This window comes from Epinephelus lanceolatus, chromosome 14, assembly GCF_041903045.1.
Source record: "Epinephelus lanceolatus isolate andai-2023 chromosome 14, ASM4190304v1, whole genome shotgun sequence".
Lineage (NCBI taxonomy): Eukaryota > Metazoa > Chordata > Actinopteri > Perciformes > Serranidae > Epinephelus > Epinephelus lanceolatus.
The window spans coordinates 26,249,372-26,270,682 of NC_135747.1; the positions used below are offsets into that span (position 1 = coordinate 26,249,372).

Below are 21,311 nucleotides of genomic sequence, written 5' to 3' on the forward strand. Positions count from 1 at the left end.
ACATTGTGTGAGTTATGTGTCGAAGTTAAACAAGAGTGTAAACTGGTGAAGAGCAAATAACACCAGAACTCCTAAAGTCACTGGAAGATATAAAAGCTGGACAGAAACCAGGAGATGTGGAACCTCTGTGATGATAATCGCGTGGGAGATGAGTATCATATTTTGTTTCAATGTCAGAATGGAAGCTGTTGTACTTAAGACATGCTGTGTGCCACTGTTTTGTTATTGTATGTAATGTTTGTACTCCATACTATGTGATATGAGAGTCAAATAAATGAAGTGAAATGAAAACAATATTTGCTTTAGTTAAGTTTCTGCATTTATTTAAGACTTAATTAGTTTGAGTACAATGAAACTGGAGGCAAAACAAGAAGTTATATTGACCACCAGATGGCAGTGTTTGTGTGTGTGTGTGTGTGTGTGTGTGTGTGTGTATGTGTGTGTGTGTGTGTGAATTAAAAAACACCAGGTGCTATAGGGCTTTTGTATAGTTCCTGTATGAAAGTCACACACTGTGTTAATTTGCATATTTCTAGTTAATGATATGCATCTATTTATTTTATCCAAATATGGTTCCATTCTGTCATTGCTTTACGTTTCTGAAATATTTGTGTTAACTATAAAGCCATGAAACAGTGTATTTCTTGGTATTAGAAAGTGTGTCATACCAAGTTATGTGTTATTACTGTTGTACATGTAATTATTCATCAGAAAATATAGTTTGATCAACTGCTGCTGTAGTATAGCATTATACTGTTATAGGTTAAACACAGGGATTGACTCCTAGCTTTTAAAGTGACATAAATTGACATCAAATGAACATAGTGCATGCAAGAAAAAAAAGAAGTATCTCCACTTTCCTTTTCAAAGCTTCTCTCAACGGCAAAAATGTCCTGTTGGCAGAAGCCTGTGTCATTGGCACTCTGAGGCAGGTGTCACCCTGTGTATGTGTGTGTAGGACTTCATGAGTGTCACACTGCCATGGTGCGACACCCCCATCGGTAGAACACACTCCTCTGTCAACACCCCTCGGCCGACGTCCCAGCACATCACTGTGGAGATGACTTGGTTCTTGTTATCCCGTCCCCCTGTGATGAAGAGTTTGTTGTTACAGGCAGCGATGGCGCAGCTGGCCCTCTCCCCCAGACGGGTCACAAGGGACCAGGAGTCTGACAGAGGTGAGTAGCAGTACATGGCATGCATGGCACCACCTGGGAGTAAACAGAGGAACCGTATATGTGTCAGGCATGTACAAGTACTTCTCACACAATATAAGGCACAGAAGACGAGTACTACTCTGTAACCGCTTATTCTGAGAGGGCTCGCAGGGGAGCCTGGAGCCTACCACAACTGACACTGGGTGAGAGGCGGGGTACACCCTGGACAGGTCGCCAGACTATCACAGGGCTGACACATAGAGACAGACAGCCATTCACACTTACATTCACACCTACGGACAATTTAGAGTCACCAATTAACCTGCATGTCATTGGACTGTGGGAGGAAGCCGGAGTACCCCCAGAAAACCAATGCTGACACACGGGGTGAACATGCAAACTCTGCACAGAAGGGCTCCCCCACCCCAGGTTCAAACCAGGAGCCTTTTTGCTGTGAGGCGACAATGCTAACCACTGCACCACTGTGCCACCAGGTTGAGGCAAGTTGCCAAAAATAAAATCCATCCACTTGTTCATATCTTTATCTCTTGGAAGGCTGTGTGTTGATTTTTTTGGATGCACCGCAGCCAGGAATAATTCACTTTTGGTGGCTGGTTTTCACCATGGCTACACTCCATCTTTGGACTGACTCATCTCTTGCAATGATGCACCCATCTGGAAAGGGTGCGGGGCTATGCAGATTTATATCTCAACAAGGATTGGTTTTCTTGTAGGTGGTGGTCTACTGATGTCTACACTACTGTTTCCACATTTTGTTCATCTCATTTTGGACTGAAACTCTTCATATGTGTCATTGATGACGCACACAGACACTCATACATATACAGAAGTTTAAATCCACCCCCTTACAGTGGTGGGGTATTTAGGTCCTTTCCCTCGGGAAAAATAGTGATACCTCAACATAAGAAATACTCAAGTATAGAGAAAGGTGATTGAAAATGCCATTTTAGGTAAAAGTTTCTATATATTATTGGCAAAATGTAAAAAACACAAATTCTTATAATACAGAAAAATATCAGATAATGATGGATTCATGTTTTAGTCAGCTGAGGTAATGTTATTTATATTACTGATTTGATATTTTTCTTTTTTTTTTAAACTGCTGGGTATTTTTATCTATAACAATGCAGCATATTTCATGGTGTAAAATAAATATTGTGGAGTATGACAGAGAGTACGACAAGTTTCCCTGAACTGTAGTAGAGTTGAAATATAAAAAGCATTAAAGGAAAATACCCATGTAAAGGTAGCCCACAAATACCTTAAATAGCACAGTGTTTGAGTAAATGTAGTTGCCATCCACTGCTGCCAACTTACCGACTATATAGATGCAGTTCTTGAATGTGACTGCATTAGTGCATTTGGTTTCGATGGGAATGGGCGCTCGCAGCTCCCAGCAGTCTGTCCCGGGTTCCCAGCACTGAACCTTATCAGTTGCCAACTTTCCATTGGGCCCGCCACCGATCACATAGATCCATCTGTCAAAGCTTGCAGCAGCAAAGGAGCTCACGCCTACTGCAAGTGGGGTCACCTGGAGGCACAATCAGAGGGGTATCTAAATATGTGTCTGTAATGGAGGGCAGCCAAACAGGCATTAATGTAAATATATGAGGGGTGTTTAAAAGCAGTTTACTTTATGTAGCATCACATGCACGGTGTTAACACTAATGTTTAATATATAAGTATTAACCAACATTAAATACATAAATTAGTGATTGTGAAATAATCACATTGATAAACTGTGGAAAATATATTAATGAAAATAATTTGTGAGTTTTGAAAAGCTCAAGAAAAGGAACATTATGAAATAAATTGTGTCATTATGAAAAGTGATGATAGGCAAAACTAGATAAAATGTCATAGTTGAATATAAGAAAATACATAAATAAAATGTTAATGATGAAATTAAAATATTTCTAATAAAATTCAGCTATCATAAAAATGAAATTACATTTAATCATATTTAATCTTAATATTTTTTTTACAATAATAATTTTTACAGTCACAAAATGTTGGTTTATTTATATATTTTACACAATTTATAATATAGTGTCTTTTTTAATCCAATATTGAACAATTTCAGGACAACTAAAATTTTGGGTGGAGGCCAAATCGTAAGTTTTAACTTTTAACATCAATTGATATTTCTAAGATGGCGCAGCAGAACCAAGCTGTAAACTTAAAATTTTGATACTGTGAGCACATCAGCAAACAGTTACAGATGGCCAAAAATTGGGATTCGTATGGAGTTGTGTTTTTGCAATGACAATATTCATTCTCCTTTTAGCTCTGTTTGGGTCTCCACCATTTTGAGAAAGGCTCCACTATGTTCAAACTGCACTGTTTCACATGTTGCTGTTATTATAAAAATACAAATTCCAGCCGCTTTAAAGAACATTTGATGTAAAATTAATGGCACTACTGTTATATAGACCTCTTGTATGTTTACCTGTGACCACCGATTGTGAAAGGGATCATAGGCCTCTACGCTATCCAGTCTCTGAGCTCCATCAAATCCACCCAGTGCATACACCTTCCCCCCGTGGACTGCCATCTTGTGTCTCCAGCGCCCAGTTGCCAGTGGCTCAATCTGGATCCACTTGTCCAGGGCGCCGTTGTACTTCCAAACATCATGTTGTGTCTCTTTACCTCCTGCAACAAGGAACATGAGAAAAAAAATGTCATGTGATGAACAGACTTTGTTCCCAAAACATTAATGTGTCACTAAATTTTAAGCAATGACTATGTCTGTTCATTAATCATTCTGATTAAAGATGTAAAATCCCATGACACAAAGTCTGAACCTCTAGCGTACGTGTGACTGAACAGTTAAAGTAACCACAGCTGTGGTGTCAGTTCCTAAGTTGGGAAACACCTAAACCCACAAGAACTGTAACTGCAAGCTTGTTTTGCTCAGTTGTACACTTTTGGTTTTATGGAATTAAACACCATTATTTTTCAGTATGAGAAGCCTTGAAGCATTGATAACAATCTCTTTACATGATAAAGATGCAAAAGTTAAACTTAATAAAAGGATACGATAGAAACCACAACTTGGCAGATATACAATCACCAGGTGGGGAACAATTTCACTTTCAATCATAGGTGATAAAGACGCAAGAAAAGTAATACTTGATAAAAGGAACCATCGAAACCATAACTTGACAGAAACATAATCACGAGATGGGGAACAGTCTCACTTTCACCTCCACAGCAGGGGGTCTGCTACACATATTACCGTAAGCCTTTCTAAAAATAAAAACCTGAATATGTGACGTCTCTCACCAGATATGTACACCTCATTGCGGAAGGTGATGCATGCAAACTCCACCCATTTCCTGTTTTGGGATTCATCCTCCATCTCTGTGATTGGCAGCCTGGCAACCTCCAGCCTGCTGCGTCTCAGGGGGTCCAAACACGTGACGGTGGAAATGAAGCGTTCGTCTTTTGTGCAGCCTCCGATGATCAGGAACACTTCTGACAGGAAGTGCCGCACACGGGGTTTGGTTCGTTCAGAGACCACCTTTGAACAGATGTACAAAGCACAATGTCACTGTCATACAGCAGCAATTTTATCACAAAAAATCTTCTTCTTTTTTTTACTCTTACAAAATGGCTGTTTGCACAAGAATTAAAGTGTGTAAAACTTTAAAGGAAAGTAGTCAGCTTTTTCCACTGGTGGTAACGTAAGACAGTAAATTTCGGTTTTCCCTGTATACTGACCTCTCTGCCGGACAGGTGATAGATGCGGGCCTCTTGCAGCAAAGGAAAGGCCTCACTGCAATGGCGAATCAGTTCATCTGACTCCACTTTTTCCACAAAGTATGCAGGCTCCAACAACGGCAGTCGCACGTGTGAGAGCAACCTGGCCAGTGAAGGCGCTCGTTCATCCTGCTGGGCCCTCACCCAGCACATGAGTGCCTCAAAAACACTCTCCTCGCACTTCACATCAAGGTCGTCCCTCTGCAGTACGGCCTCCAGAGACTCTGTCGGCAGCTCCAGGAAGTCCTGCTGCTGGACTATCTGGGAGAACTGAGCGGCGATGTAGTCCTGAGCCCCGGTCCTCAAGGCGGGCAAGGCATGGCTTTCAGCAAGATTCAGGATCCCGACACAGCTCTCGAGGTGCAGAGACTTGCTCAGGAAGCTGGCACATGCATCCACCACACGCAGGAACTACAGGAGACAGGCCAGCATACAGGCGTTAGTATTGCAGATGAAAAGTCAGCAAGCACTCTGATGTACACATACAAGGTTTCTCAATAACGTCAGTGAAAAGCAGATGAAGCGACATTACATAAGATTGATGAGCTGCAGTACAATTTTAAAAGTGTGCACAAAATGTATGTATATTATATTGTTTTACTTTTTACTAAATTTCGTATCCTACATTTTTTCTTGCAATCTAACTATTGTTGGCATTTTTACTGTTTACCAGAGCCGACCCTGCCCATTAGGAGATATAAACAGTGTGCTTAGGGCTCAACTAAACTGGTCACGAGGAGGTGAAAGGGAAGTTAGATGGTCCACAGACTACTGCAGACTACAACAAGGGGTCATTGCTGTTTTTCCATCAGCTATTTAAAGTGCAACAGTGGGTGTTCAGCGACCCATCAGTGTTTTTCCACCAGCATTTTAGGCTACAGTCGTGGGTGTTTTGTAGCAACCTGTCCATGCTTTTCCATCTGCTTTTGTAGCAACCCATCTGTGTTTTTCCTACGACCATTTAGGCTCTATTGGTGGGTGTTAGTGCCCCGATACACTGAAATATCATTGCTTTTCCTGCCTGGATTAAGCCCCCCAGATGAGGTATTTTAAGCCAAAACATGATGTTTTCCTCACCAAAATGAAGTGGTTTTTGTACTTGAACGTAACCATGTGTTAACCACAACATTACTGAAACGTGAAGTTTCAACATATTGACTACACAATAACTGGTTGAGCTCAATTTCGGGTAAAATGGACAATTTAGGTGGGCTAAGTAAGTTATTTTGTGTCCCTACAAAACAAGTATTCCCATGTTTCTGTGGTTAAAAAATGAGACACATTTTATGGTTGTATTAGATATGGTAAGTTAAAAAAATCAGTGAAAAGTCAACACAGACTGGGATAAATATCTTCACAAACTTTTCTTTGACAGTCTGCTAGCATTGTAGCCCATGATTTAAGTAAAATAAATTACGCAGGGATGTTGGTATAAAGGGATAGTGCACCCAACATGAAAATTCAGCCATTATCTACTCACCCTCCTGCTGATGGAGGATCAGGTGAAGTTTTAGAGTCCTCACAACACTTGCAGAGATCCAAGGGGAGAGGAAGTAGCAACAAGACTCCACCTAATGGAGGCTTATGGTGTACATGTGAACGCGGTGCCCAGAGAGGCAGTTAGAACTACAGGCTACAGTTAGGCTAAAAACAGAATTCAAATGACGTTTTTCCAAACAACTTTTTGTGTCGGGGCTTCAGGACATTTGGATCACTACGGACGAGCAGTATGGAGATATTTTGTGGTTTCAATTATGTGTTTTTGGACGTTTCTGGGGCGCCGTAAGCCTCCATTAGGTGGAGTTTTGTTGCTACCCACTCTCCCCCTGGGATCTCCGCAAGTGTTGTGAGGACTCTAAAACTTCACCTGATCCTCCCTTGGCATGAGGGTAAGTACATAATGGGTGAATTTTAATTTTTGGGTGCACTATCCCTTTAAGAGGATCATTCATAAGGTCTGGGAGAAATAGACAAATACTGTATTTACTATTCAAAAATAGCGTTGCTGCTAATACGTCACACTTAAGTCTTTACATGCTTATTTGTAAATTAAGTGTGCTACTAATATTACAATACACAAAATCGTTCAGTAAAATGTGAAGTGGCAATACGTTACAATGAGGGTGGCCCCCAAACCAAATTCTGCTCAGGGCCCCCAAAAGTCTAGGGCCAGCCCTGCTGTTTCTTGTTTGTTTTACAAATAAGCACTTTAAAACTCTATTCAGAAAAGTATACGTTATAAAATGATGATTATTATCACATGCATGTCCTCAAATTGTACCCTAAATCTAAATTTGTAACTCTAACCTCAATCTAAATCCCAACAACCTGTTAAAGACACGAGTACCAACCTGAATATTTGACCCTTCTGTTCATTTTCAAAAAACTCAAATAGCTCGTCACAAAAATAGAAGTATAGGAACACAAACCCCTGCCTCCTCCCTTGTGAGGCACAGCTGTGTAGTTAAATTAAGCCTGTATGGAAAACTGATCCTTAGTGTAAACAACTGGGCAACTTTCACTTCCCTCTTTCACCCGTCTCTTACTCGGTGTGATGTTTGTTCCACTGAATGGAGGAAAATTGTCTAAAGAAAGAAGATCAGAGCCGTTTGAAGATTTTAAATGTAGTACTACACTACGGCAACAGTCACAGTGCTTATAAATATCATTGCTGTACTAGAACTTGTCTTTCTGGATGTAAATAAATGTGCTTTTTGCTGCTAGTTCTGTATCACAGTGTCTCCTGGGATGCTTTTAGTGCGTCATGCGTCCCAGTTGATTGATAGTAAGTCGATGACACTGAGCTAAATTGCCATAATTATTAACGAAATTGTAAAATCAGTAAACTGTTCCTGTTTGGTTAGAGACTCAAAGTCTGGAAGTTATGGTTTTACTTCCAATGAAGAATCACATGATCATGCATGTGGCCACAATTTCGTATAAAGGAAGTGTATCTCACCTGATAAAACCCTTACAGCCGAAACAAAAGTAAAAATTTGTCAAGCTAAAAAAATGATTGTTGGTGGATTCATGTTTTGAATGTTTTGAGGATGTGTTTAGGATCTTGTGAAATTTATGGTTTAGGATGAGTTTTTTGAAGTCAGTGACTTTTATGTAAAAGACGCGTTCACATGAAATCAAAAATCAGCTTCTAATATAATTACAGTTCACATTTCGAGAACTTTTTCTCTTCACCAGCAGTCAATTTGTAATTCTAAAAAAGTCATCGCTGCTGATTTACAGGGAAATTTCTGTGTATCAGACGATACTCAGAATCAAACTGACTGAGTATCGTCTTTAAATTCTATTGTAAGTTATTGTAATTTCACCTGAAATTGACTGGCAGCCTCGAGTATCCTCTGGACGTTAGAGTGTGTGAGGTGGGCTCGGCTGGTGTAGGTATACTCCAGGAGAGACTGCATCGTCCCACTGTCCACTCCCTTCATTTCCACACGCTCCTCATGACTCTCCTTCAAACCACTGCAAAACATGGCCCTACACAGACAGAAAACACATCAGTCATTAAAACCAGTGGTGCCTTGACGATGGAGTTAGACAACATGGGATCTATTTTACCTGAAGTACTGACTGGCCGCAGCGAGTATGGCTCTATGGCAAGGGAAGTCATGTCCCTGAATGCTCAGCACCACATCAGTCAGCTCTCTGTTCATTCGTAAGTTCTCCATCCCTCTCTGCAGCTCCACAGGTAGACCCCCATCTTCCCAGCGTAACTCACTTGAGCCCGTCAGGCTGTTTCTCTCCTCATCTGGGCCGGAGTCATCATCTTTAAGAAGTGGCAAGGGGCAGTCTGTAGTCCTCTCCAGCGTCTCGCTCATCTTTCACAGCAGAGGCTCTTCAGAAACCCAGAAGAAGAGCGTGCAGCTATTCGAGCTGCACCTGCACCAGTTTAAAAGACCTCTGTGGTTTACGCTTGCAAGAGTTGTGTCGCTTTGAGCTGTGGATTTGTTTTTTCCTGTGCTCTTCATACTTCCTACTCCTGCTCTGTGAGGAACATGCGTATGTAGCAACGCTCGTTTCTAGACACTTCCTCTTCTTGTGCTGAGTAAATTCCCCCTAAGTTACCCAATTTTCCTCTTCTCAAAAGAATTACAGACACCAGGTCTCTGCGGACAGATGGCACCAGGTAGATAATATTGTGGATAACACTCAGCATCTTATCTGCATGGGATAAGATGCTGATCATTAAAGTGATAAATCTTGAATACATTTTTAAAATGATGTGTGTCCTTTAATTTGCTGTCGACATGAACTCACTTCTTGTCTTACATGACTCTGTCATTCTGGCTCAAGGCAAGTGCTGAATGTTATAATCATGAGACTCTGCCTCGTGACCAGAAGGTAGCATGTTTGATCCCCAAACCGTCAGGATGAATCTGAGTGGGGAAAGTGAAAGAGCAGCTTTTGCCTGTCATTGGTTACCACAACTGAGTAACCCCTGATGCAGTGGTTCACCCATTTTGGCTTGTGGCCCTTTAAAGTGGTGCAGTGTCTAATACTTGTGACCCCGTCGCACGGTTACACATGTTCATAGTTGGATTATAAGAAAACAGGCCCCTGGCCACAACTATGCAAAAGGCCCCTCTGTCTCTCTTACACAGGAGTAAGGCACACAGATTTGTGGTTTCCCCCATTTGTTGATGTTGTCTTGGTAGTTTTTAAGCATATTTTTGTTGTTTTGTGTCTCTTTATGTTCACTTTGTCTCTTTGAGGTTATTTTGTGTCTCTTTGCAGTTCCTTTGCACCTCTTAGTGGTCACTTTGTGCCTCTTCCTGATCAGTGTGTGATAATTTGACTGACATTTTGCAGGTGAGAGCCAGGGGGCCCCCTGACACATTGGGCCCCTGAGCCTTTGTCCGACAGGGCTGTGCAGTAATTCATCCATTCACACATCTTTGGGTTGTCTTTTTAAGACCTAAAGAGCTAAATGCAAAGACTAGAAAACAGTTGGAAAAAAAACACAAGTTCTGTAGAACATATAATTGATTACATTTTCACTATTTTTACAACTACTATGGAGGTAGTAGTTTAGGTAGTAGTAATATACCTGTTACTATATTGCTTTTTATGAGTTACTTTACAATATAGTAGCATTATTCATTTATTCATTCGTTTATTTTTCATTACCAAGGGGTTGCATGGGGGGCTGGAGCCTATCCCAGCTGACATTAGGCGAGAGGCAGGGTACACTCTGGACAGGTCACCAGACTATAACAGAGCTGACACAGAGACAGACAACCATTCACACTCACCTACGGACAATTTAGAGTCACCAATTAACCTGCATGTCTTTGGACTGTGGGAGGAAGCTGGAGTACCCTGAGAAAACCCACACCAACACAGGGAGAACATGCAAACTCCACACAGAAGGGTTACCCCACCTCGGGTTCGAACCCCCCCACCCTTGCTTCATACTATGAACCCTCTTGCTGTGTGAAAACAATGCTAACCACTGCACCACTTGCTGCCCTAGTATCATTATATTGTTGTATTTTCATCTTATATTTTATGTGTCACGGTATTATTTAATGCTATTGTTATTATATATTGTTATAGATCAATCAATCAATCAATTGTATTTATAAAACCCAATATCACAAATCACAATTTGCCTCAGAGGGCTTTACAACATACAACATCACTCTGTTCTTGGACCCTCAAGCGGATAAGAAAACCCCGGGGGGGAAAAAACAGTAGAAACCTCAGGAAGAGCAACTGAGGAGGGATCCCTCTTCCAGGATGGACAGACATGCAATAGATGTCACAATAGATGTATTTATCATGAATACCTACCTATATATGCTATTTTGTATTTTCTACTTGAATAGTTCACACAAATTATGGCTACCAGAGTTGCACTGCTGGATATTATCACACATATTTGCACAATTCTCTTATGAAGTGCAATGTACGGGTATATAATGTATATTTTGTATACTGATTTTTATGTCATATATAAAATAGCAATAATTATATAAATTATATTAATAAAAATATCTAAAATATGAGAAGCAAAGGGAAAGTATACAAACTAATGTCAGGTGTCTGATTGTAGACTTTTCATTTTGCTTACAGAAAATCTTATTTTCGAGTTTAATCTTGATAACAATATCACTGGATGGATTCTAGACTTTTTAACAAACCGGTCACAGTTTGTGAGAGATAATGGTGTCCTTTGATTCAAACAATCTTCATGTATTCACCAGTTCACCTCAAGGATGTGTTTTGCCTCCCTTCCTTTATATTGTTAACACAAACAGCTGTCAAAGTGAATATTAGAAAAGACACAATATAAAGTTTGGCGATGATGGTGTTGTACTAAGCATCCCAGAGGCAGAGGAGTGAGATCATCGGCCAGTAGTTGGTGAGTTTGTGTCATGGGGTACCAATCTCTGTATCAGGATAAGATGGTCAACAGTATTTACACAGCTCTATGTATTTATTCACAATGGCAATAACATTATAGAGTGTCACCACCTTCATTGTTGCAGTAATAGTGCTATGTTGCTTCCTGAAACCAGACTAATGTTCGACTAGAGTGCTATTATGACTTAAAAAAGTCCTTCAGCTATGTTAAATAGGTGGTTCAGCCTTGGTTCAACCTGGTGGTGATCTCCTTTTTACCCCTTATTGATAGACAAATAAAATTACCCAGCATTTATTTACTCAGTCAGCTCAATTAGTCAGGCTAGATGCTGAGATGGGAACATATTGAGACAGACACGGCTGCAGCAGAACTGCATGATTTCATCTTCACCACTGGGTGGCACTGTTGCCTCATATTTTTACAACACCATTCAAACATAATTTAAATGAATCCAAACTTATTTCCTGTTTCAATTCTTTGCCAAAATAGGTCAAACTTGGACCCCAGCTGATTTCTAGCAACGGGATTCAACCGCAGGCCCTTTATCTCCCCCTCTCTGTAGGCCACTTCATGATCGGATTACTGAGATATATTGTTAATCATGGAAATTAATAATCGAATGCTGGAAAACCGGAAGCTACACCTGTTTTATTCAGAGATAAACTATAAGGAAATGGTTGGTGTGGTTCGGTTTAAACAGTATAAAACTTGTCGACATGGAGGAGCTTCAGTGCCTGAGGATACCGATAGAGCGCATCACCTGTCTGCACAGAGCATCACTTTATTTCACCTCACTTCACACTGTTGCAGGTATGTTAGGGACAAATAAGCGCTCATGGTCCCTTTTTTTTATCTGGTTAGGGTGTAATTTAAGTCCAATTCGCTTTGGATTACATTTGATGATGGTGTGAAACAGTGTGATGTATCCAACATGAGCCCTAATGGGCACAGTGTGATTTTTCTAATGTGTGCCTCATCAATAATCACATAGCTATAGGTTAAGGACGAACACTTTTGTGGGTCTGTAGATATATTTTTTTCATCTGCGCAGGTGCATTTGTGACACACACGTTATAAATGACAGTGCTATTTACAAGTACAGTATGCTGCAGCTGCTTGTGTAAATGCAGGAACTATATCAGACTTCCTCTTACCTTCAGGAAGCATTAACCACTTCAATGTCTCTGTGAGAACAGACACAGATTGTCACCGACTGACTGAGGACTTGGTCACAGCTGCTATGGTGTGAACACTGCTGTTACTTCTGAGGCAGGTTCAGGATGAAGTGTTCCCTGCAATCTTGTATGAGGGCCAATTTGCTCCTTTGTCTGGGACTACTTGTGCACGGCGGTGAGTAGCACACTGGATTTCCTGCAGTTAGATTGTATTCTGGGGAGTGAGCATGCTGGGTGAAAATATGGTAGTTACTTAATTTGTTAAAACCTTGTTAAAAATAGAACAGAGAAAGAAAGACTGATTTTTAAAGTCAGGGGCTATTAAGTGGGGCCGAGAAACTTGTAGTTGAAGTGGAAGAATTTGAAAATACCACCAATGAATAACAAGAAATAACAGCTAAAATACTCACTGTGTTTCTGGTGACGTATTTTTAGAATCTCATAAAATTGCATATTGCAGTTGCAAAGATTTCCAATTATTCATAATTGATGATTCACTTATGTTATTCTCTCTGACTTAAAAAAATAATTGATGTAGGCAAACAAATTAGTGGCAAATCATTTTCATAGAGCTGGAAAATAAGCAATAATTCCCTCCCTCCGATTTTAGTGGAAGTGCTAATTTTTGCTTTTCATTTTCACTGACAAAAATATGAGAATGATGATGATGTGATTTTTGCTGGTGTCTTCAAAGCGAGCTGCATCATGTCATGCAATATGATTTATAGCGCTGGGGCATCTCACAGTGCATCATTTTTAATAGTATGTTGTGACACCTTTATGAAAAAAATTGCAGCTCCTGTGATCTGAATATCACACTTGGTCATATTGTGATTTTGATTAAGATTTAGGTTCATTTTGCAGCCCTACTATATACTGTGAGGTGTTTATGCATCTTGCAATATGCAAAGAAATTTGAAGGCTACAGAGTAGGCCAAGCGATATGGAGAAAATTAAATACAGTCACAATAGTTTTAAAACCAGGGAAAGACGATATCTATCTCATATCACGATATCGGTACAATGTCAATTTATTGCCCTACCCCACTATGGATTTTTTGCTTTACATATCAAGGCAATACTAAAACATAGGTTAGACCCCGGATTCTAGCACCTTTATAAAAATGGCCGACACTTAAAGTCGCAGTTTTCAGCTGACTTCTGTTTTTTGTCTGTGCTCAACACAGGAGAAGCCGGGAGTGGTCCTGTGCACACTGAAGCACAGGCTGGGCCTCTGTATCGCGTGGTGGGCTATCCGCTCTCCATCTCCTGCAATGTGAGTGGCTTCGCCAGCGCCACCACAAGAAAAGAATTTGAATACCGTATGAAGAAGCCGGCAAAACCAACATTTGAGATCAACATCATCAGCACCAATGACGAAAACTTCGGCTATGCAGTGTATGCAAGCCGTGTGAGGAGAAAGGAAATTACTCTGACACATGTGAACCCAAACTCAGTCTTATTTGAGATAGACAAGCTAAACAAAAATGATGAGGGGGAATACGACTGCACTGTAGTCAACTCAGAGGTGACTTATCATGGGACCTACAACTTTAAGACAACAGTGAAAGGTAATCTGTTACCTTGTTATCTGTTAATCTGTTATCCGTTAATCTCATCTACTTTTGAGTTTTAAGACTTTTCATTGCTGTATTGTAAGATGGCAAAAATGTACGACTTTCATGTCTTTGTCTCTTTTTCTGATGTGATTCCATAGTGATTGACAACTCCCTCAGTGTTTCATCACCTGCCCCCACCACACTGAGCTATAATGAGGGTGACGCTTTCACTTTAACATGCCAAGCCTCCAGCAACACTGTCCAGCACACCCATCTGTCTCTCACCTGGTTTCATCGTAAAGACGGCGAGGACAACCCTCAGCCTATCATTTCTCTGGATAGAGATTTCACACTGAGCCCAGGCCCGTTGTTTGAGAGGCGTTACCAAGCTGGACTCATAAGGTTAGACAAAATGGGAGAGGCCACATACAAGCTACACATGGCTCAGCTGGAGCTGTCAGACCACGGCAGGGTCTACTGCCAGGCCCAGGAGTGGATCCAAGATCCTGACCGCTCCTGGTACAATATCGCACAGAAAGATGCAGAGGAAACCCCCCTGAACGTCAAAGCAAGAGGTTAGAAGCAGCTAACTGATTTTATCTATTAAATAGCACATCTTGATACATGTCAATACATTTGTCATTGCTCTTCCTCTACGCAGTCATTGTGGCTTTTTGACAGGATGTCTGTGTCTGTGTTTGTGTCACTTTGCTTCTTTTTTTTTTACCCTGAGTAGAGGTGGCGCAAGACATGTCGTCTCTGGTGGTGAGAATTTCTGCGCAGCCTGAAACTCTACAGGAAGGACAGGAGCTGTCGCTCATCTGCAATGTAGACACACAGAACCTGGCGGAAAGGTTCTTCTCTGTAGCCTGGCTCAAGGAGGGTGTTGAGTTGGCCCACATTGGCCCTACAGGCATTCTGTCCGTGGGACCCGAGTACAGTGGGCGGGCGAAGGAAGGGGAGCTGAGGGCAGCCCGGATAGGAGACAGGGATTACAGTCTTACACTGCAGCCTGTCAGAACTGAGGACCAAGGAGGGTATATCTGTAGAGCAAGTCTTCAGGACAGAGAGCAGAATGGTGCTTTTACACAGGGAGCAGTCCAGAGCTCCAGCTCCCAGCGGGTCAGCATCTTAGCCACAGGTGAGTCAGCAAGTGAGCCCATAGTGACTGAGACACACACATACACACACACACAGGGTTTAATTTTGTTACCTGTATGAATTACCCTGGATTTTAAGTTTCATCTTCTTAAAATAATGAGCAATATTATTTATAACAAAGTTACTAAACACACTCATCTGTCTCTTGCTGTGTCTCATCATAGAAAGTGGGCTCTCTGTTGAAATTCAAAACACCACGAGCGTTAACGAAGGCAACAGACTGAACCTCACCTGTAAAGTGTATGGGGTCAAAGGTCAACTCTCCGTCACCTGGCAACGCAAATCAACACCCACATCAACAGCCATATTCACCAAAGTCATCAGTCTAAGTCAGGATGGCGTCACAGAGAAAGCGGAGGAGTTCATGAGTCGCAGCGTGAGGGCAACACGTCCAGCGACCGATACCTTCACCTTTGAGCTCGATGAGGTCACACCCTCTGATTCAGGAGTCTACCAGTGCACCGTGCAAACCAACAGCAAGACCAGCAGCCAGTCGCAGAGTGCCACTGTGTCAGTGGCTCCTACAGGTACGCTTTGTTTCCCTCTGTCTTTGTAGTACAGATCATTCAACACAAATGATAAAACCTGCATAATGACACAACAGGTTTCTCTTGTCACACAGATGATCTGATTACTTTCTAAAAAACAAAAAAGTCATTTTCATCATGTCAGTTCTGGCGGCTCTACTCAGCTCAGCTTGCTCTTTTATGTTGTGATTAGTAACTGCTGACTTTAACTTACCACCTTGGTTGAGGCGTCAAGCAAGCTGAGCTGATACAAGATGGTGGCGTTAAAACACTGCAGAGCAATGCTCACTCAAAAAACACTGCGACTAGAATACTCAATACGTGACACGGACATCCTGCACAAACCCACAATTTAGCAACCACAAATTTTCTATGCATTCGCCCTAGATTTTTGACTAAAACGGCAGCCCACAAAGTTCCGCCATACACTTCAAACACTTTGCTGTACAATCGACAGACATTGTTGCTGATATAGGATCCAGCAAGTGTGGCATTGAAGATGATGTCATGGCAGTTTCAGGTGGTGTTGCTATAGCAATTAGCTAAGAATCTCACCTACACTGGGGGAGTAGTATTTGCAAGTATATGACACCAAAACTGAGTTAAGTTGAGCTGAACCATGCTGTGGAAATGAGGCATTATAAGCCTTTTCATTTCGGCACCACCTGGTCTCCCCTCTTGTGCCACCTCAGGTCGAAATTTTAAGTTTGCACTGAAGACACTGCCATGACATTTGCACCATCACAAGGAAAAATTATTTTGGATTTTAATTAGCACAATAGACCGTGAGCAGCTGTCTGAGGAGGAACAAAATCTTCAGGACGTTCTTGATGTGGTCCAACACTTTTGCGCTGTATTTTAAGATATAGGAGGGTTCACTTCCAGGCCTTTAGACTGGACATTTTGTCAACATGCATTTGTTGAAATGACACTTAAGTATAGACTCTGGTGTGCTCCAATGCATATATTTGCATACAATAACATAAAAAAAATGATTTTCTCGAGAGTGTTAAGAATGCTGAATGCTTTAAGTTCTAAGTTTGATGTGAAGACAAGTATGTTAGCATTCTGGATATGTAATGCATGAATGGTAATTTGTTTTATACATTTCGATGATTATGCACGTATTAACCTCTTCTTGTTTTAAAGAAGGAAATAGTATTGAGAAATGTGTGAGAAAAAAATGAGAGAAGAGTCAGACAGAAATGTGGAAATGCAATTTACGCACATCTCTTATTCACTTTGTACACTCATGATTGCATGACCATGAACTTCTGCTTACTTGCTCACCACGGCTGTCTATTTTGGATTTGTGTTAACAGAATCGTTTTTGACCGTGCGTCTGATAAGTCGCAAAAACATGGTGACTGTGGGAGAAAATGTGGAGCTGATGTGCCGGGTCAAAGGTCCACGCATACCAATAACACTGACTTGGAGCCTGCAGCGTGACGCCTCGAACGTAGATAACATCCTGACACTGTACTCTGATGGAGCCATCAGCTGGTCTGCAAATCAGCACCGCTACCAGCTGAAAGTCGAGAATAATCAGAATGAAGCCATACACTATCTGCTCATCAATGGTGCGAGCCACAGGGAGGCAGGAAGCTACCAGTGTAGGGTGTCTGTTTTCCTGGAAAATGTACACAAGAAGCTGCCTCCATCCTACCCAGTGGCTGTTTTGGTGCAGAACCCAGGTACTGCTAAGATTTGTGAGCCATCTGTAATTCAGGGTGAAAGCTGCACTGTGCATCCTGTTTCTCTATTTTTCTAACCATATATGAATTCACTTTTTCTCTCTCTCCTAGTGAGCAAGCTCGACCTGACTCCCACCCCCGCCTTGACAAGAAATATCAACACTGACATAGAAATAAAATGCTCGGTTATCTCCGAACCCTCTGCATACTCTCGCTATGCTGTGACCTGGCTGCTCCAGCAGCAGGAGGAAAATAAGACCATTGTGAGCTCTGACCGGGATGCCCTAGTGACATATGGATCCCAAGTACTGCCGAGCCACAGACAGCGAATCAGCATGAAGCGCACTCAGGGCCCGAGTTTTGAGTTGAATATTCGGCAAGCTCGAATCTCAGACAATGGCTCATACGTGTGTGAGGTGGTGGAGTGGCTGCAAGATCCTAATGGTGACTGGTATCAGCTCTCACCAGTGTCCAGAACTACAGAGCTAACAGTTATTGAGCCTGGTAAGTTTGTGTTAAAAAGCTCACTGATCATTTCTCCATTAAGCATTTAATATATATCATCCATAAGCTGTATATAAAGATGGACGACCTGGTGGCTCCCCAAAAGTGGAGCCCAAACATATCGATCAGCCCCTGGTGGCTGGCTGCATTATGGATTAGTGGACTGGACATGGGCCTAACTAAAAAGCCAAAATATAGGTTGGATAATTTTCTGCAAAAGATGGTTTTTGTCTTTCAAGATAGTTCTTATCACGTTTGTTCATGTATTCATTTTTCTGATAAATTAGTAAGCGGTGTGACATGATTGACAGCTAGGATTGATGGGCAGGACCTCAATACCACTACTGCACAAACTCTTGCTTCAAATGACGTCACCAATGTAAGATAGCAGTGGCCATATTTGGGATATTTGGCTCCACTTTTGTACACAGGGAGGAAGTGGACAGGTGTCGTCCAGCTTTATATAAAGTCTATGACATCATACAATTTTAAACATATTTTCTTATGCAGCTTCAATCTACAAGCATTGAGGCCTACATGAATACAGTGTTCTGCCAAAGTTCAAACAGTTTTGCTCATTTCAAATGAGATATTTCCATATTTATCTATCTGTAGTTTCCTTTCTCACTGATTTTAAGTGGCTGGGACTCAGTTGGAAAAATGTGGTGTATTTCTTTGCACCAATTAAGCAGCATTTGAATCAAATGTGTCTTCAGCGTGTTTTCAGCACTGACATATAGGCATACTTGAGAGTTACAACCAAATTTTCAGTGGCTTTAAACAAAAACAATTGAAGGAAATACTAAGTTTTCTTTCCTCTGCCCCTCTCTTTCTTATACTCCAGCCAATGACCTTTCTTTAGACAAGACAGAGCAGCCGGTGACTTCCATGGAGGGAGACGAGGTGGAGCTCAAGTGCACCATCATCACAGGTGCATCCGGTCCTTCTTTCTTCTACAAAGCCACTTGGTTCTATACTGGCCATGATTCACCTGCCTCAAATCCTCTGGTGGAGCTTGACCACACGGGCCTGCTGAGTTACCCAGAGAACCAGGAGCTCAGCGGCCTGCAGGGGCGGCTTCGTCTCTCCAGGCCCACTCAGAGCAGCTTCTACTTAGGAATTCAGAGGGCCCATGTGGATGACAGTGGGACCTACCAGTGCCAGGTGGAGCAATATCAGCTGGATCATGAAGGTCACTGGCAACAAAAGGCCTCAGACAGCGCTGGGCCAATTGTGCTGAGTGTAAATGTTACAGGTATGAGCACATCTTTTAGATCGCTGTGTACAGCCCAGTCGCCAGAAAATGTTGGCATTGTGCGTTTCTGCAAACCATGAATACGGTACATTTGTGCGTGACATAATATATGAGCTGACTTTGTCATGAGGAGGTCATGGGGAGGTGGAGGAGGTGGTGGATGGCGTGACACCTAGGCAGGATGCCTGTATGCAGATCATACTGATTATAACCAAAAGCTTTTTGTGCATAAACCTAACCACACATTAACCACAGCGCTGTTGAAGTAGAACATAATAACGTGCGAATGCAATATGTGGTTTTTAGAAACGTATAATGCCAACATGTATTCTGGCGATTGAGTTGCTCTGCTCAGCTCAGTAAATGTAGTTATGTGTGTCTTATGTCTGAGAGTGGTATCATGTAACTCTTGGTAGGAAAGCAAAGAAGCATATTTTCCAAAATAATGCACTATTCCCTTAAAACTTGCAATCCAATTACCAATACCAATATCATGTGATGGTGTGTGTGTGTGTGTTCTCTCTGGCTTGTGCCACACAACCTCACGTACTGTCTTGCTTCTAGGCCAAAAAACCCACTTCTCTAATAGTGCTGTCATATGTTTTGCTCTAGTGGTGTTGTTTATCTCTCCTTTGTTATGTACATAAGCCCTACTTGCTCTGCTCTTTTAGTATTACAGATTAATTTTGTTGTGTTTACTGTTTCTGCCCTTTGCAAAGCCTCCTAATCTCCCCTTTGTCTCCTTTCCCCCGACTTCTCCCTTGTCTGTCTGTGTACGCAGGAATTCAATTTAAAGTCCCATTGATTAGTTTGTCTTGTAAAACTTAAGTTGAATAAAATATGTCTTTTTTTTTCTGTTTTGTTTTTCTGTCCGCAGAAAAAAACCTTCACATCGAGAAGAACGAAATGAACTTGAATATAAGCATTTCCCGTAATATTGCCATGCCCTGTCACATCACCAAACAATCCAGCAGCCAATCTGAGTTCCAGGTCACGTGGTTTTGGCAGAAAGAGAGAGAAACTAAACAACACCCTATATTCACAGCTTACCGTAACTCCACCCTACAAGACTGGTCTAGTAAGGGTGAACAGTTTAGATTCCGCCACCCTGCGTCCAACCAGTTCATCCTTACGCTTATGAAACCAAGTCCTGAAGACAGTGGCATGTATTTCTGTGAAGTAGAAGAGTGGCTCCCATCTCTGTCTCAAGAGTGGAGGAAGGCTGCAGTGGAGAAGTCTGGATATTTGACGGTTAATGTCTATGCAGAGGGTAAGCACGTGTTTAAGTGTTTAGCAGTATCTCTCAATAAACACCAGTCTTGAAACTCTTGTTAAAACATGCATATGTGTTTTTCTTTGTCTTCTTCTTTGCAGGGGATGCTAAAACTGTCTCTGAGCCAGAATGCAGGTCGAATATGTGGATGGGGGTTTTCATAGCTGCAGTTATCTGCTCATTGTTGATCATATTCCTGCTGTTGGTGTTGATATGCCGGAGCAAGGTCTCAGGAGGAAAGCAGTCGGGCCAAAGTCTGTGGACAGAGCAGCACCCTCTGAACACCAAACCCGGTGTGGAGAACTGAACCTTTTAGACTAGAAGAGAAGAGAGGAGAGGAAAAAAAGCATTCATATTTTTATGTGCAATGTAAAGTATGCAATATTTTATATGCAACTATTCCAAAAGTTGTACTGTACTGTACATATTTTTTATTCAAAGATCAATAATTCTTGTTTAAATGAATCTGTTAATAATGTCCCTGTGTAAAAAAAAAAAAAAAAGTTTAAATGTTTTCCCTCTGTGCAGCTGGGAATAATTTTGCCTTTATGAATTAATGAAATTCATTAAACCTTTAAAATTAAACAGGCACTTTTCATTTTTACAGCTAAAACTTCTTTGCATAATCGCCCCTTCTTACTGCCTGCAATGGACAGTCGAGCTAGGCAGGAGATCAACTTGGTGGCTTTGCACCTACAAAGCAACATACTCAGACTGACAGATTCCTTTTTATGTAGCAACACCAGGCAGCTTGATACTATGCCTTTGATGAGAAGAAGTCAAAGCATATAGCATGTCTGAGGGAGCAGCTAAGCACGACATGTGGGGGAGATTTGAA

At 41.5% G+C, this 21,311-nt stretch overlaps 2 protein-coding genes across 3 annotated transcripts; one reads left to right on the forward strand and one right to left on the reverse strand.

Moving 5' to 3' along the window:
- Positions 1-520: 520 nt before the first annotated feature.
- On the reverse strand, positions 521-8,962 carry klhl6 (kelch-like family member 6). Its single transcript, XM_033616951.2, has 7 exons — positions 8,517-8,962; positions 8,270-8,435; positions 4,902-5,351; positions 4,464-4,701; positions 3,628-3,830; positions 2,496-2,709; positions 521-1,211 (listed from the first exon to the last, which is right to left on the reverse strand). Exons 1-7 carry the CDS (start codon positions 8,774-8,776, stop codon positions 913-915), a joined length of 1,830 nt encoding a protein of 609 aa, XP_033472842.2. The 5' UTR covers positions 8,777-8,962; the 3' UTR covers positions 521-912.
- A 2,963-nt stretch (positions 8,963-11,925) lies between these two features.
- On the forward strand, positions 11,926-21,058 carry LOC117251247 (immunoglobulin superfamily member 2-like). 2 transcript variants are annotated; one of them, XM_078174540.1, is made up of 11 exons: positions 11,926-12,135; positions 12,522-12,675; positions 13,688-14,071; positions 14,218-14,634; positions 14,796-15,200; positions 15,385-15,747; positions 17,070-17,441; positions 17,553-17,945; positions 18,790-19,200; positions 20,078-20,470; positions 20,575-21,058. In XM_078174540.1, exons 2-11 carry the CDS (start codon positions 12,606-12,608, stop codon positions 20,778-20,780), a joined length of 3,414 nt encoding a protein of 1,137 aa, XP_078030666.1. In that variant the 5' UTR covers positions 11,926-12,135; positions 12,522-12,605; the 3' UTR covers positions 20,781-21,058. The 2 variants fall into 2 exon arrangements, with proteins under 2 accessions (XP_078030666.1, XP_033473247.1); XM_033617356.2 differs by lacking the exon at positions 11,926-12,135 and having other exon boundaries at positions 12,474-12,675.
- Positions 21,059-21,311: the final 253 nt, after the last annotated feature.